At 39.5% G+C, this 17,682-nt stretch overlaps 1 protein-coding gene across 4 annotated transcripts in view; it reads left to right on the top strand.

Annotated features, from left to right (window-relative positions):
• The first annotated feature begins 452 nt into the window (after positions 1-452).
• kcnc1a (potassium voltage-gated channel, Shaw-related subfamily, member 1a) overlaps positions 453-17,682 on the top strand; it is a 48,079-nt gene continuing 30,849 nt past the window's right edge. For all 4 annotated transcript variants that reach the window (XM_073836161.1, XM_073836162.1, XM_073836159.1 and 1 more), the window contains exon 1: positions 453-1,880. In XM_073836161.1, coding sequence (XP_073692262.1) covers positions 1,311-1,880 — 570 coding nt within the window. In that variant the 5' untranslated portion in view covers positions 453-1,310. The remainder of the gene's footprint in view (positions 1,881-17,682) is intronic.

Raw genomic sequence — 17,682 nt, 5'->3', positions numbered from 1 at the left:
GCCTCTAATGGAAAAATTTGGATACAATACTTTTTATGTTTTAGTATGGGAAGGATTTACATCCAGTGTTTTAAAAGTTGATTTCATATTTTATTCAGGAAAATATCTCTACTTTAATTGTCCCCAATTTTAAATATAAACCCTATGTGATTTCAGACTCTGACTCACACTTAATATTATAATTTATTCTCTAGAGTTTCATTTTAGCAAATATGTTTTAGGCTACAGAGCAGTGCGTATACGCTCATGCAAACCTGCAGAAACTGCGTAATGAGGGAAAGAATAGCATGGCGCAGCAGTTTTTCATGCTCTGTCTTCTCAAAAATATTGCATGTCGTTTTGAATGTCGGCTTTCCACCGTCTGCAACCATCCTAATATCTAATCTAGTGCACGCGTCGACTCATCCACTCAGCAATTGCGCATGCGCGTCGGTGGGCTCTAGAGGAGGCTCATGTTGTCTCTCCGCAGGAATGACGAGCCTCGCTCCACTCTCGTCGACAGACACGCGCCGAAAGGGAGACTGAAAATATTCATTTGGTGGAAATAAAGAGGATACGATCAATCACTTTCGAACAAACACCGGAGGACGTCACCAAACTGGACATTGCGGAGACAAAAGAAGATTTTTAAAGGACCTGTTATCTTCCACTTCAAAGCTGACGTCTCCTGTATGAGTATACCTACATATCCAGTGGCAAAGCATTTTCTAGATGTGATGTCTGTCGTGTTTGTCAACAAACGCCGTGTGATAATGGGCATCTGGATATGCTTTGAAGAAAACGACTGATGTTGCATCGAAAAAACGCTTAAAATGTGACCGTTCCAGTGAGTGTCGAACCCTCCACTTTTGTCGGATTTAAGGAGGCGTCTACTGGGAATCAGGGCAGTGCATGTGTCTCGTTTTGGAGAGAGGAGGGAGCGTGAGCGCTGGAGCTGTCCGTTCAGAACCACACACACACACACACACACACACACACATCTGCCACCAGCGGTGCACCACAAGCCATCAGCCTCGCACCTTCTCTGGACCCAGTGGTGCGTAGCGCAAATTATATGATAACCTCTGCATTAATTTAACGTATTTATTTTCTCATTTTCTCTGGAGGCAATCTCTTATTCACCTGACAAGAACATCAAACGCTCATGCGGCGATTTCCTGCAGATGAGCTGCCTTTGCGCACCTGTTTTTTCTGCGTTTGTTCAGTTCCCTCTCTTTTTTTTCGTTGCCTAACAATTGCGAACATGTATCCTCCGGGTCTTTCAGCGTTGTAATGCCTGGCCTGGGCTCGAGACATGCCTAAGCGACGAGATGGGCCAGGGCGACGAGAAAGACCGTGTTGTGATTAACGTGGGAGGGATTCGACACCAGACCTACCGCAGCACCCTGCGCACTCTCCCCGGCACTCGTTTAGCCTGGCTCGCCGAGCCCGATGCCCACAGTCACTTTGACTATGACGCCCAGATCGACGAGTTTTTCTTTGATCGCCACCCCGGAGTTTTTGCACACATTCTCAATTATTATAGGACTGGCAAGTTGCATTGCCCCGCTGATGTTTGTGGCCCTCTTTATGAGGAGGAGCTGGCTTTTTGGGGCATCGATGAGACAGATGTGGAGCCCTGCTGCTGGATGACCTACCGGCAGCACCGGGAGGCCGAAGAGGCACTGGACAGTTTCGGTGGAGGGCCAGCTGAATTGGGCAACGATGATATGGACACGGAAGTTTTGGGTGATCCAGGGGATGGAGACGAGGAACTTGAGATGACTAAACGCCTGGCCCTCGGCGACTCACCTGACGCCAAAGGTTCAGGCTTGTGGCAACGTTGGCAGCGTCGTGTTTGGGCGCTCTTTGAAGATCCATATTCCTCTAAATATGCAAGGGTGAGTGATGAACAAGTTTTGAAGTGGCAAGCCTGTTATTCACTGTTTTGGAATATATCCAAGCACGTGTTGCATTGGATAAGAATAGCCTGCCAATACTAAAGTCTATCCAGGAGCTATCCAGGAGCGATAATAAAATGCGATTAAGACAAAATATATAAACAAACAAACAAATAAATATACTTCAAATCATATCTTTTATAATGAGAAACTATCAAGAGATGTGGTTATAAATGCTGAGATTCTTTAAGAAGGTATTTTTACCTAAATAGTTTGGCATAATCTTTTATTTCTTTAAAAAATTACTAGTGAAGTATATATTTAACATTTGTGAACCTAGACCACAAAATCAGTCTTAAGGGTCAATTTTTTGAAAATGAATTTTGCTGAATAAATAAGCTTTCCATTGATGTATGGTTTGATAGGACAATATTTGGCTGAGATACAACTATTTGAAAATCTGGAATTGAGAAAATCGCTTTTAAAATTGCCTAAATAAAGTTCTTAGCAATGCATATTACTAATCAAAAATTAAGTTTTTATATATTTATGGTAGGAAATGTACAAAATATCTTCATGGAACATGATCTTTACTTAATATCCTAATGATTTTTGGCATAAAGTCAATTTATTGGCATATTTGAAAAACTTTTGTCTGCCCCATACAAGTCACTATGACTAAATCAACTTGGAAAGAACCATTTTGGTATGTGACAAGAAAAAATGAAAAAGTACAATGACTTTATTAAAAAATATATATTCTAAAATGTACTTAGAAAATCATAATAATTAGATGTACTTTTAAAATAATGATTGCATGCTCATGTATTTAAGATGCAAGCCAAGTATTTTAGTAACTGATGTTGTACACTTGGTGTACACTTGACATTAATTAAAATTTTTTATTGACTGTTATAAACTATTTTTAAGCTACATTTTTTAAAATGCATAAAACATTGCATAGTAAGATAATAGATAACGTGGTATGCTTTTTAATCTAGTTTCAAAAGGATCTCATCTCCCATGAAACATGTTTTTGAAAGATGATCACAACGTGCATTCGCTATTGAACCAAACAAGAAGCAACTGGTTGTCAATATATTTGACTGTGTGTTTGATGAAATTATAATGCATGCATTTCCTGTAGCGTTATTAGTGATATATCAAACGGAAGCAACTAAACTGGGTCACCCTGGGGAAAACATGTGCAGTCATTCCAGGCATCTTGCATGTAGCATTGATCGACAGCTCCTTTGACTGCAATACTGCTGTGCCACGCGCCGTGAGCTCCCTTCCCTGCCACAGGCGTGCTCGTGCACAAATTAATCACTCTGGGAAAACATTAAAGAGAATACATCACGAAGCAAAGGCTTTTCTTTATTTATGTGCCCATGCTGCTTTGAGATAAGATACACAAGGCCGGTAACATCATTTTGCTCAGGAGGTCCGAGTGACAGCACTGACAGATGCTAGATGTGTTTAACATTAGTTTAGCCTTGTCATACTTTTACAGTGGGCATTTAGCTGTTGTAGTGTGTATAGTAATTGTTGAATCCTGTAGCTCAAACAGTCTGCCTTCTATACAATGTTAGTTGCTTGTCAGCCAAATGGGGTCAAGAGGACTTGTGTTCTATATGTCAATTACGAGGTCAGTCTGGTTTGGACAATTGTGAGATTGCCCTGTTTGTTTTATGCCTGTTTAATAGGAGTAAAATGGACCAGGACCACTGCCAAGATCCAGGTATTGCACTCTAGGCTACTGAACGCTGATAAACGAGTCAAGGAATGTCGATGTACAGTTAGAAGTAGAGTGGATTTATGTTAGGAATCAATGAATCAAATAAACTTATTCTGTGATTAGACAGCACTGAACTTCTCAAAGCCAGAAACAAGTGTTCAAGTGTGTCATTACGGAAATATTTTACTACAGAAAACACACATGACCATACAGTACCACTTGTTTGTAGATTATTATTTTAATAGTAAAAAATATTCAAAAAACATTCATTTATTTGTATTTAAAGATGACAGACTTTGACATTTTGTATGATAGTGTTGCAAATAGATGTATAATTTATTATGTGGCACATAATAATATTTAATTGGATATTATTCATTTGCTTATTTTTAAAGGGATAGTTTACCCAAAAATAAAAATTCTGTCATTATTTCCTCACCCTCATGTCATCTTCAGAACACAAATTAAGATAATTTAGGTGAAATCAGAGAGTTTTCTGATCCGGCATAGACAGCAACGCAACTGACACATTCAAGACCCAGAAAGGTATTAAAGGAGTAGTTCACTTTTCAGAACAAAAATTTACAGATAATGTACTCACCCCTTGTCATCCAAGATGTTCATGCCTGTCTTTCTTTCTTTAGTCTTAAAGAAATTGTGTTTTTTGAGGAAAACATTTCAGGATTTCTTTCCATATAATGGACTTCTATGGTGCCCTCGAGTTTGAACTTCCAAAATGCAGTTTAAATGCAGCTTCAAAGGGCTTTAAATAATCCCAGCCGAGGAAGAAGGGTCTTATATAGTGAAACGATTAGTTATTTTCTAAAAACATTTACAATTTATATACTTTTTAATCTCAAATGCTCGTCTTGCTGAGCTAGAAAAAAACGAGCATTTGAGGTTAAAAAGTATATAAATTGTAATTATAATTTTTTTTAGAAAATAACCCATCGTTTCACTAGATAAGACCCATCTTTCCTCGGCGTGATCGTTTAGAGCCCTTTGAAGCTGCATTTTGGAAGTTCAGACTCGGGGGCACCATAGAAGTCCACTATATGGAGAGAAATCCTGAAATGTTTTCCTCGAAAAACACAATTTCTTTTTTTACGACTGAAGAACACTTTTTGTGTGCAAAGAAATAAAAAATAACAACTTTATTTAACCATGTCTTCTCTTACTACATTTCTGGGCCTCAAAGTGTCAGTTGCAATGCTGTCTATGCAGGGTAAGAAAGCTTTTGGATTTCATCAAAAATACCATTATTTGCGTTCCAACAAACAAAGGATGAGTAATTAATGACAGAATTAAAATTTTTGGGTTAACTATCTCTTTAATGTAATTTTCTAAAATTACTTATATATAAATTTATCATTTGTGGCAGTGTTTGCGCAGAGCTCTCAAACAGATTCAATTCAGTCTTATGGCATTTTCAGTGATCAGTGAATCAGCTATTCAGAACATTTGAATGAATAATAATAATAAAAAATGAGTCATACATCTGAATGAACTGCAGGCTTTACCCAACACACAATGGACATGCCTCAGACAATCTTTATGTTTATTGTTCCTGCGTGTGTGTGGGAGCATGAGATTGAGAGACGAGGACAGAGCAAAAGAGTGAAAGACTGAGTTGTTATCCTGTTGTCATCTGGCAGATGTTTGTGCTGGTTCCCAAAGGCACCTGATATTTTCATGTCCTTGGCAGGCAAGATGCTGCTTTTTACAGTGGATGTCTTGGGAATAAGTTGTCATGGCAACGCTTTCAGAGCTCTAATGAAACTGATGAAAGCTGGTCTTCCTCATGAGATGTCAGAAAACGCGGCAAACTTCTCTGGAGGCTTTCGGATGATGATTTGTCTGTGTACATGTTTGCTTGTGTGTCAGTTTATTTTGTAAATCCATCATTTAGTATTACATTTTGTTTACGCAGTGACAAAATATAAGCCAATATGTAAATAAAACACTGGAATGAAATAACCATATTCAAGCACTTTAGAGAAAGTGAGAGCTGTTATGAATTCCCAAAGGTTTGTCTAGTAGTTTGGAGGCTAATAATGATTGCACACAAAACTTACTACATATTAGCATGATCAGATAATTATACAAATAAGCAAGGCAACTTGCTTAAAATATGGCCCACGCTCTTGTGTCTTCCCAGTTGTGCTATGTGATATTCCCATAATGTCCCATTCCCCCAGGAGGCCATCTAGGCCATTACATGCTCCAGTGGGCCTTGCCCTGTACAACAACAGAAAAAGTGTTGGTAATTAATGCATTGGTCGATATGTGAATGCACCTGCTGGCTCATTCCTGAATGAGGGAATTGGCATGTCTCCCAGACTTCCTTCTTTCTCCCAGTCTCTCCCAATGGAAGCTCCACCAGTGTGGGATAGAGAATGCTAGCTGCTAGGGCTTTATCTTGTTATCTTGTCACACGCTTGTCTCGTGAGAAACAAAGCAATTCTCACTTTCCCTTATATATGTCTCTGGTTAACAACAACAAATAAATAATGGGAAATTTGAACTTTTTTGTTCAGGGTTTGTGTACTTGGATTCTGAGTCAGCTATTAAAGGACAATATAAGGAACAACAGATTCATTTAGCAGATACGTTTAGTCAAAAGTGACTTGCATATAAAGGTCAAATACAAAACAAATGATTAATGTAGAAATGTTGAAATGTGATTAGATGAAAAAAGCTAGTTCAGTGCTTTGCTTGTCTATTACTTTATGTAACATTTGCTTTAGTAAAAGATGAATTAATTCAGGTCATTGAGGTTGTAAAACTACAGATCAGTTAAAAGCTTATAGTGGGATGTGAAAGTATCAATGACACCCACAGATGTTTGCAATAAAGAGTAGGGTTTGATTTCAGATTGTACCGAATGAAAAATACTATGGAAATAACTAGAATCTGTGTATATGTGGATTAAAGGGATAGTTTACCCAAAAATGAAAATTCTGTCATTAATTACTCACCCTCATGCCGTTCCAAACCTGTAAGACCCTTGTTCAGCTTCAGAATACAAATTAAGATATTTTTGATGAGATCTAAGAGCTTTCTTATCCTCCCTGTTGTAGTTTTTTTCCACACAAAAAGTATTCTCATAGCTTAATAACATTACGGTTGAACCACTGATGTCACACGGACTTTTTTAATGATGTCCTTACTACCTTCTGGGTCTTAAATGTGAATTGCTCTCTATGCAGGGTCAGAAAGTTCCCGGTTCATCAAAAATATCTTAATTTGTGTTGAGAAGATGAATGAAGGTCTTACAGGTTTGGAATGATATAAGGATGTGTAATTAATAATACAATTTTCAATTTTCATGTCTCAATGAAACAAGTAGCAACATATCTTTTCATCCATATTGTGACATACATCCAAGAATAATGAATTATCAAAAAACAACAAACGTATAGGGTAAGGATTTGATTCTATACATCGGTTGCACTTAAAAATGGGTGTTTCTGTAGTAGAGGGACTAAAAGATTATGAGAGATTACAGGAGGACGTTGCTGAGTAAATATCACGTTTGAATAAGTGCAGTATGAAGACAAAACCATGTTGTCCTTTGCAGGTCAAGCAGTAGTAGCTCTGAGCTCTGGTCTGGCTGTGATGAGTTTGTTGTCACAGCAAGATCACATGATCTCCCACTTCCAACTCTTGTTTCTGTACCTGCAGAGAGGGAGAATTCACACATTATCACCTTCACCTCAACAGACTCCCTCCAGCCCTGACCCGCTCACCCGCTGTTCTGATACTCTTACAAACACAGAGCAGAAAGCATTTTCCTGCCTCTCCACACTAAATCACTCACTTTACAACAGGACTGTCCTACATGCCCCTTGGCAGATCTCGAAATTGCCTAATTAGGAACAAAACAGGTTCTTAGCTGGCTTGTTTTGATACTAGAGTCTTATTTAAATGGATAATATTGACTGGCTTTGATAGTATGATGAAGAAATGTTTAAAAAGAAATGAAGGTGCAATTGTACAGTAGTAGTTATAAAAATTAGTAGCCTATATAAAAGGTGATTGGGATTAGGGATAGAGAGAAACGAGAGGGTGTTGGGGCAGACTTTCATTTTAAACTTGATGAGCAGCATGAAATCTGAAAGATGTTCATCAAATTTATTTGGTTGCTATAGAGACATTAGAAGGGGGTTTAGGAATTATTAGGAAAGAAAACCCACCACTGTAAAGCCAACAGAGCTGACAAGATAAACTCTGTTATCATGACTTACAATAATTATCATTCTAATCAAAGAAACATGGCTCTTCAATTATGTTCCTGCTTGGGCCACAGATGAAAACTCAAGGGGGTCAAACATTTTAAAATTTCTCTGTTCTTTACAAAAGTGTTAAAACTGAGTAAACTCATTAAATATATATATATATATATATATATATATATATATATTTTAAGAATATTAATCCACATGAAGAAAACCAATGATATTACACTACATAGAATTTTCATTAAAAAAAAAAAACAAATTAGAAAAAAAAAGGAAATAAATTGTTTTTCTCTTTCTTTGTGTTCTATAACCTTCCTATTTTTCCTACAAGTACTGTGCTTTTGGATAAGACACAATCAGCTATGAAACTGCGCTAGAAACTAAACAGAGTATTGCTGAACTCTGGCCAGAAAAGTCTTAAACACAGTTGACCGGGCCCAGAACTGCACAAAGGACCATTAATTGAAGACTACTACACAGTATTGAACTCACCTCTGACCTCTCTGATGTATTAGTCAGTGCAATTACTTCCTCTAAATCAATCAAAAGGACGTTTAAAAATGACTGGCAGGCCTGATTTAATCTGCGGGTAGCTATTCGAGAAGTCCTTCTGTTAGGTTATTGAGTATTTTCTTCGTATTTTTAAGACAAAAAATGTCATGCATTTGTTTTGTTTTCGATGAAATTGATCGAAGGTAAAGTTAAAAACATTTATAATGTTACAAAAGATTTCTATTTAAAATAAATGCTGTCCTTTTGATCATTCTTTTCATTAAAAGTTGTGAAAAAAAAAAAATATATATATATGTATATGTAAAACATCCTTTAAAGGGGTCATCGGATGCCCATTTTCCACAAGTTCATATGAATCTTTAGGGTCTTAATAAAAAGTCTGTAATATACTTTGGTTAAAAATTCTCAATAGTAGTGTAAAAAAAACACCCTTTTACCTTGTCAAAATCAGCTCTGCAAAATATCAGCTCATTTTATCACAGGGACCCTTTAAATGCAAATGAGCTCTGCTCGCCCCGCCCCTCTCTGCTGAGGGATTATGAGGTGTAATGTTTACTTTAGCCACATTTAGCCGCATTTAGCTGCGTTTATCGGTGAAACTTGCCAAGAAGCACATAATTAAGAAAGGCTATTTGCAAGGATGCATAAAACCCCCCTTATACTCACTTCTGCTGTGGGTGAAGTTGCATCAGGAATGATTTACATGAACATAGACGCATATGTAGACTGGGATCGGCGCTTTCCTTTCAAAACCAAAAGTAACGTTAATCCTCTGCGTCTTCAGATATTCAGATGTCGGGAGTAAATGACTACTGCTATGTTCATTATTACATCCAACAACAGAACACCTCAATCGCTCAATTAGAGTCTTCCTCTGCACGACACAATGGCGATTGTATTCGGACTGTTTCAGCTCGATGAGGGCGGGTCTAAGGTAAAACGCTCATGTCAATCAACTGTGTGCCGTCACACCGACAACAAGCTGAGAATGACCTGATTTTAAAAAGGGGATATTACTTTTAAAAATTAAAAAAAACAAACCACTGGGTGGATTTGTATCATTGTAGGGTGGTTGTGTACACAAACTGCCAACACACATTAATGTTCAAACAGCATGTAAAAGTTAGTTATGTATCCCATGACCCCTTTAAGGCTGAGTTCACACTTGCCGTCTTTTTGACAAGAAAAAGTTGACAATGGCGTCTTTTTGTTGCTATAACAACAGCTGCATCAGTAGTCTATGTGTGGTGCAGAAATATCGATAAAATAGGAAGCTGGCTCTTTTCTTTTTTTGCATTTTTGCCTTTTATTTGATAGAACAATATTTAGACAAGAAGCGAAGTGGGAGAGAGAGAGAGAGGGGGCACGGAAACGGGAAAGGTCTGTGAGCCAGGACTTGAAAAAGGGACAGTAATGGCACTACTGTACATGTCGATGTGTGGCTCAAGAAGCTATCGGCGCTGCACGTCGATTTTTGAAGTTAACGGGGAGGCAAATGTCAGTTCACAACAATATAATAAGTATATCTACCGGCATCTTTCCCATTTTTTCCTTGTTGTTCTTGTTGTTATGGAAACGACAGGTCTAGCTACTTGCTTGCCATTGGTCAGCTTTTATAAAAGCGCTTGATGTAGGGCGTTTTCTTCAGAAAAGAAGACGCTCTGAGCTGCAGAAAAAGACGCCGGTGGTGGCGTTTAAAAAAGCGCTCAGGACTTTTTTGAAACGTTTACTCCATAGGATTATAATGTAAAACAGACGCTGGCAGTTTGAAAAAAGACGCCAAGTGTGAACACGCCCTAAGAATCAAAACTCAAAACTTTGTTGTTACTCCAAAAACAGCTTATATCGAAGGCAGTCTGCCAAAACAACAGCTTTTCGAATGTTCTACTCTATGATGTAATAGTGTGGCTAAACACCACCTCCGCAGAAGAAGATGTTTAGCCTGTTTAGCTCTGCCAACCAATTCGCACATTGTTTACCACAGAGGCAAACGTGCAGATCTACGCAGAAACCAAGCAATAAAGATGTCTCTATAAACAACCAGATGCTCTGCAGTGCCAATTTGTGGACAAAACTTGTCTTCGATGCAGAATTTTCAAAAAGATTGAAATTAAAAGACGATGCTGTGCTGACTATATTGGATCCAACAGTGATGTTTAAACAAAAGTGTGAGGAACTGTTTTCTTTACGTGGTCACTATTGCTTCCTCTGTTATTACAGATCGTTTTATATGTATTGAGTTATTTATGCATTTTAAACCTAAGTCACAGTGGCGTCCATCTATGAGGAATGAATGTACGCTGGTAGCCAATCATAGCAGGGCATTTACTTTTGAGTCTACAATCTGCCACATCTATTCAAAAAGAGTGTTCTGCAGAGGGGGGTTAAAAACCAAACTGTCACAACTTAGGCAGGAACACACGAACAACGACGTAGTAAAGAAACAAACATTTAATAAATCCAAAGGGAACAGGTAGACACAGGAACACGGAGTAGAAACATCAGGATAACATTAAAGACCAACAAGAGTACAGGGGAAAACACACACCTTATATACACAGACTAATAACAGACACAGCTGCAGACGATGAGGGAGAAACCAAAACACACAGAGCTGCGGGGGAGAATGGGAGAAACCAACAGGAAAGTCCGGGGGTGTGACATTACCTCCCCCTCCCGGAAGGCACGTCCTCGTGCCGACAAACATACAAAAGGGAACAGTACCTAGTCTTTGGAGGGGGCTTAGGTGGAGGACGGACTTCCGAGAGGAGGGAACAAGATGCAGTCCAGGGTGGTGACGGAGGGAGGAGCCAAGGAGGTGACAGGAGGGGGCTGGAGCAGGAGGAGCCAGGTGGGACCCAGGCCGCAGCCAAGATGTCCATCCACGGTGGAGCCGATGGAGGGAGGAGCCATGGTGGAGGAGAGGCTGACGACTCCATGGATCCGACCGACGGAGGCGGAGCAGGTGGTGGTGGAGCCCGAGGCGGAGACGGAAAGCCGAAGATCTTGGGTGACACCGCGGATCCGGAGGGCCAAGGCGGAACCCAAGGCTCTGGCGACCAAGGCGGAGATGGAGATCCGGAGATCCGCGGCGGAGCCGGAGCGACAGAGGACCGAGGCTGTGCCCACGGGAGGGAGGAGGTCCACAGAGCCGGTGGGACGGAGCGACGAGGCACAGCCGGAGGAGTGTAGTCCTGAGGCGAAGGTGGGGCGACGACTGACCAGGGCGGAGCCGGAGGGCCGATGGAGCCCGGTGGAGCTGGTGGATCGACGGGCGACGGCGGAGATGAGGGAGCAGAGAGCCGGGGTGGAGCCGCAGGGTCGGAGGGCCGAGGTGGAGTCCAGGACTCTGAGGCTGGAGGCGATGGTGAGGGATCCTCCAGCCCTGACACCGATGGAGACTGGCAGACCTGCGGCGAACCCACCGCACAGATGGTGGGCTGAGGGTGAGCAAGGGGACAGACAGTAGACAGCGGGGATTCAGGAAGGCTGGGCGGAACCAGCGGAGATTCAGGACTAGGCAGAAGAGGGAGGGTGGGTGGGAAGTCCAGGCAGATAGGCATTTCCATAACACAGTCCATTACATCCCCAAAACCTTGTTTCAGCTCACCCTCAGTGATAGTGCAGTGGGCGGGGCTCTCTACCGCCCTCTCTTGCTCCACGAAGCACTCCACCGTCGCAGATGTAATGGCCGGCTCACGCACCTGATCAGCAGTTTTGACCCTTTTGGCACTCCATACTGCTGTCGCTCCGAGCTCGGGCTTTCCGTCTACGATGGGCTCATAATCCGTCGGTCGGGGAGGCTGGCTGGGCTCTGGGTCTGGAGTGACACTGACGAGATAGTCCTGGGAACAGGCGGGAAACGACGGTCTGTTTCTCGCCAGTGTCCACTCCACAAACGCGGCGAAGTCCGCTCGAGGGCCGTCTTCGGACGACGGCGCTCTGCATGATGCGTTTAGACTAGCCTCATAGAACGTACAGAGCGCGTCGTCCGGGTAGCTGGTGGTGATAGCTACTAGTTGGAACATCACGGTAAATCCCTCGAGCGGTAAATCCCCCTGCTTCAGCCGGAGGAGGATGAGTTCAGGTCGAAGGTGATGCATGTTGGAACACAACGGAAACAAAAGACTGAAAAACAGGACGATAAACAAAACGGGGTGGAATACACGCAAAAAAAAAAACTGTTTAGGTTGGTCTTTCTGTCACAACTTAGGCAGGAACACACGAACAACGACGTAGTAAAGAAACAAACATTTAATAAATCCAAAGGGAACAGGTAGACACAGGAACACGGAGTAGAAACATCAGGATAACATTAAAGACCAACAAGAGTACAGGGGAAAACACACACCTTATATACACAGACTAATAACAGACACAGCTGCAGACGATGAGGGAGAAACCAAAACACACAGAGCTGCGGGGGAGAATGGGAGAAACCAACAGGAAAGTCCGGGGGTGTGACACAAACAGAAAATAACGTATTACTTCTAAATTATGTTTTTTTGATGTAAAAATCTTGATAACATCTCAGAGAACAGTACAAAATAAAAAAACAAAGGCAGTTTTACACACATTGAATCAAGTGACTCTAGTTTTTGTACCTCTTACATAATCATCTTAATGAGCACAATAATGCATACAAAATATTGTGATGTTGGTTTTATATTAGTCAAGCACAGCATATGTTATAATAAACTGAGATTTTTCTGTTCAGGCCAGGTTGCTGGCTGTGTATGATGGGTGTTTGTGGATACCAGGGTTTCAGAAGCTTGGGATAGGAAGCGGTCAGGTATATAACAGGTCCCTCTGTGTGTGATTTGTTGTTGCTTTATGCTGAGTCATTAAGGATGGCTGTGATTTAAATCGAAAGTGACTAAACTGATGCCTGGTCCAGCTTTTAAACTGAACACATCAGCTTAAACAAAATATCTTTGCTTCCAGTGTCCTTCATAGGACAAAAACTCCTTAAAACATTATGCTGGGATCTCTTCTGATTGTAATGTCTACTGTCAGCGTGTGTTCTATCCACCTTATTTTTAATTTAATATTGTGGGTCCCATTGACTGCCATTATATGACTGACAGACTGCAACAGTTTGAGTTAAAAATCTTTGTTTGTGTTCTACTGAAGAAACAAAGTCACCTACATCTTGGATGGCCTGGGGGTAAGCAGATAAGCATCAAATTTTCATTTTTGGGTAAACTATCCCTTTAAAAGTGGACACAGCCATATCTGACTTCAAAGTGCAAGGCTCCCTGTGTCATCTGCTTGATTAATTTATCTTAAAAAAGTGTTATGCTGCATGATGTTGCAAAACAGATATTTGTTGTCAGATTATTTTATCATATTCATAAACACACTGATTTGTAGTGCAAATAGTTTTACCATTTACTTCACTTTGTTATTCTTTTAGTTATTTACAAATTCCACATTTAGAGGAAACAGATTCTACATTGAAAAAGGTGGATGAGTGCTAATACATTTGGAAACAGAAAAAGACACTGGCAGCATATGTTGATGGAACATTATTGGTACATAACACATAACTGGATTTATGTAATACATGTTTTTATGTAATATAAGTCAGCATGAAAAATTGAAACAAGACTAGAAGAGGTTTCCCATTCCCTAGATTCATTTTTATTTAATGAAATACTTTTCTATCTGCCTTGTGGCCACAGGCAGATTTCTTTCATTCTTTCTTTCCCTCTCCACTCTCTCTGTCTCCCTTAGTGAGTCATTTGTTTACAAGCTCATTTTCACTATTATGGCACAACTCAAAGGTTGTTATCTCAGAGACAGTATTCTAAAACACTGGACACTGAATGCCATGAAATGATCATGGGGCAGTTATAAGACAGTGATAAGACAGACTTACCTGTTGTGAGACGTCTTAACCTCCTCTCATCTGAACAAGCAGCCCATTTTAGAATGAGGCTTGCACAGATTCTTGCTATGTAAATGCAGAACAGAAGTCAGCCCCAGAGGAAGCCTACAGTGATTAACATTAATTAGATTGCAGTCGCAGAGTAGAGCCCAGACCCCCTTAATTACCGGAGAGAGATAGGGTGGAGTACCTTGACACAGCGTGCTGCCTAACCTCCGGCATGTTCTGTTGAAAATGATCTGCTGAGAAAGAGACAGAGTAAGGTACTGCTTATAATGGTTATCGCCAGAAAACAAGAACCTTAAATAAAATGCATGGCAACATACTGTAATATAGTCACTCTACTGTCCCATTCCTCTTAATTTTTAGGACAACCTCCTGCTACCCCCTCTCCCACCCTATCTTTCCCAGTTCTGTCTATGAACAGTAAGTAGAGCAGGACACCCTTTTAAAAAGCTGCAGGGCAGTGGCTCTAGAGACCCAGCAACTGTTACAGCCTTGATACCATGGGCCATGAGAATTGGGTGTTAGACACTCAAACTGGGGCACCCAAATGCGAAGAGTTCTGGTTTTATGGTGTATTTTGCTTAAGGCAGGTGGTACTGTATTTAAGCTCCAAAGGATTTTGCTCCTGTGCTCCCAAACAATTTTGAAAATTCTGTCATCATTTACTCACCTTTATTAGGGGTGTAATAATACAATCAATTAACTAATGATATGATGTTCTGATGGAACACGTACAAAAAAACTCGTTTAACTGTTATACAATGGTGTGAAATTGTGAAACTAGTTTTTAGATTACTTTTTCTGTATAAATGTATTTTTCGACAACGAGAGTAGGCTATTTCAGTTTGTCGTGTTTGTCCACTAATTTTGCACACACTGAATTAGATTTTTTCCCCCCATTTGTATCATGGCCTGTTTTGAATCTGTAAATATCATATTTACTGGGTAGAAGAATTGATGTTATGATAAAACATCTGGCTCAGATATAAATTTGCTATCCTAAGTACAACAAAAACTAACATTTTGAAATATTTTTACTATTTAAAATAACAGTTTTTTATTTTAATATATTTTAAAATGTTACATATTCCTGTGACCACAGCTAAATTTTCAGCATCATTATATGATCGTTCAGAAATCATTTTAATATGCTGATTTGCTGTTCAAGAAATATTTTACAGTTTTTTTCAGAATTCTTTGATGAATGAAAAGATCAGCATTTATCTAAAATAAAAAGCTTTTTTAACAAAGCTTTTATACATACATACATACGTACATATATGTATTTCTTTTGCTAAATAAAACTTTTTTTAGCAAAGATGCTTTAAATTAATCAAAAGTGATGATAAACACATTTATATAATGTTACAAACGATTTCTATATCAGATAAATGCTGTTTCTATTCATCAAAGAAACCTGAAAAAATTCTCTGCTGTTTTCAACCTAATAATAATAATATTCAATGTTTTTTGAGTAGCAATATTACATAGATGTCTGAAGGATCTTGTGACTGGAGCAATGATGCTAAAAATTCAGCTTTGACATCACAGGAATAAATAACATTTTAAAATATATTCAAGCAGAAAAGTTTACTGTTTTTTTTTTCTGTACTTAAATAAACGGAGGCTTTGGTGAGCAGAAGAGACTTCTTTAAAAAAACAAAAAATCTTACTGTTCAAAAACTTTTGACTGGTAGTAATTATTTTTCTTAGAAAGTATATTATCAAGATATTATACTTTGTATTAGCTATTCTTTTAAAGCCTCTAATTTTAAAATTTTAACTGATGAAAGACTAACTCAGAAATATATGATTATTAAGGTACCTTACATAAAATATGCACATTAAATAATGCATTTTCAAATAAAAAAAAACAATTTTAAAACAACCTGTCTATACCAGTGTTCATTTAAAATCTAGCCATTGAATTCATGGTAGATTTAAGGTCCTGTTTTATCCTGAAGGGAGATCCCAGAATAGAACAAGACATTAAGCAGAGCTTAAAACAAAGCAAACAGTGAGAGCTTGGGGTATAAAGTGCTGCAGGAGGGGCTGGAGAACAGGCTTCAGTGCGAGAGATGTGGCAGCGTATCTGTGAAAACAAGGGAAGATAGCTGATACCTTTCATTTTAATGCACTCTATTAGTCAGACCACCGTCTGTTGTTCTGAGAGAGTTTCGACCTTTGTTCCTGTGACTGCAGTAAGCAATGAGTTTGCATGATTCCAAACCCAAACAGTCCAACAGGGGTAATTCATCTGCTTGAATACGGAAAGAAGAAAAGAATCAATTTCACAGGTAAACAATTGTGCTGACAAAGCCATTCAGCAGTGCATGAACTGGTCATTCAGTTTCAGCCACCTGTCAGCCACACAGAAATTAATGTTCTAATGGCCATTAAGGGGCGGCGTATTATGCATATAGCTGAAAGGCATTTGTGTAAACGAGAAGATAGCCGATACCTTTCTTTTTAATGGACTTTATGGTATGCTGACTGCTTCCGTCGCAGATTAGTCAGACCACTGTCGATCAGCTCACTTTATTGAGGCAGGGCAGTCTGTTTTCACCAATAAGCAAGGTTACATGATTCTCAGTCAAAACAATACAGCGGCAGCAATTTATCTGTTGGAATACAGAGGAGAGATAAAAATCATTGTCACAGGTAAACAATTGTGCTGACAAAGCCCTTGAACACTGACATGCCGGCTCATTCTAATCACGCTACTGTCAGCCAAACACAACTGGACATGTACTACACATGGCATTATTGATTGAAAATTTAATAGTACTTGCATGGTACTCCGAAGAACGTTCCAGGGTTTAATGTTGTTAGGCTACGTTCACACTGCAGGCAAATGTGACCCAAATCCATTTTTTTGCTCACATGTGACAGTCTGAACAGTCATATTGGAATTCATGCGACATTTACGCTGCCCTACACAGGCAAAGTGCAGTAACTACGCCAGCACTGAAACTGAGAAAAATGCCTTTAAAGATTTTACACCAGCCAGTTAAACATGTTGTGGGTAGATTAGTGATGCATTCATGTAATGCCTTCTTAGGAAGAAAATTTTTAAAGATAAAAACCATGACAACTGATGTGACCTTTGACCACCAAAATACAGATACTGCATTCTGCCTATGGATGACCTGAAAAAACTAAAACACTATTGCAAAAGCAAAGTGCAGTATCTACAAACTAAATGTGTACATCTAACTTTCTTGTTGTGTTTCTTACTACATTGATTGTTTTTAATAACTTTAATAGTTTCATTGATGTTTGCATGCTGTGAATGTTACAATTGCTCAGTAGTAAGCCTCAATATTAAGAGTCATCTGCTCCTTTCACAACAGAGAGTGTTTTGCTCATTTTTTAAAAAAAGTAATTCATTACAGACCTAGGTTGCTTTAAAAA

This window comes from Garra rufa, chromosome 3 (genome assembly GCF_049309525.1).
Source record: "Garra rufa chromosome 3, GarRuf1.0, whole genome shotgun sequence".
Taxonomy (NCBI): Eukaryota; Metazoa; Chordata; class Actinopteri; order Cypriniformes; family Cyprinidae; genus Garra; species Garra rufa.
Note: the sequence above shows the minus strand (reverse complement) of the source record. Positions and strands in the feature narration are given on the sequence as shown.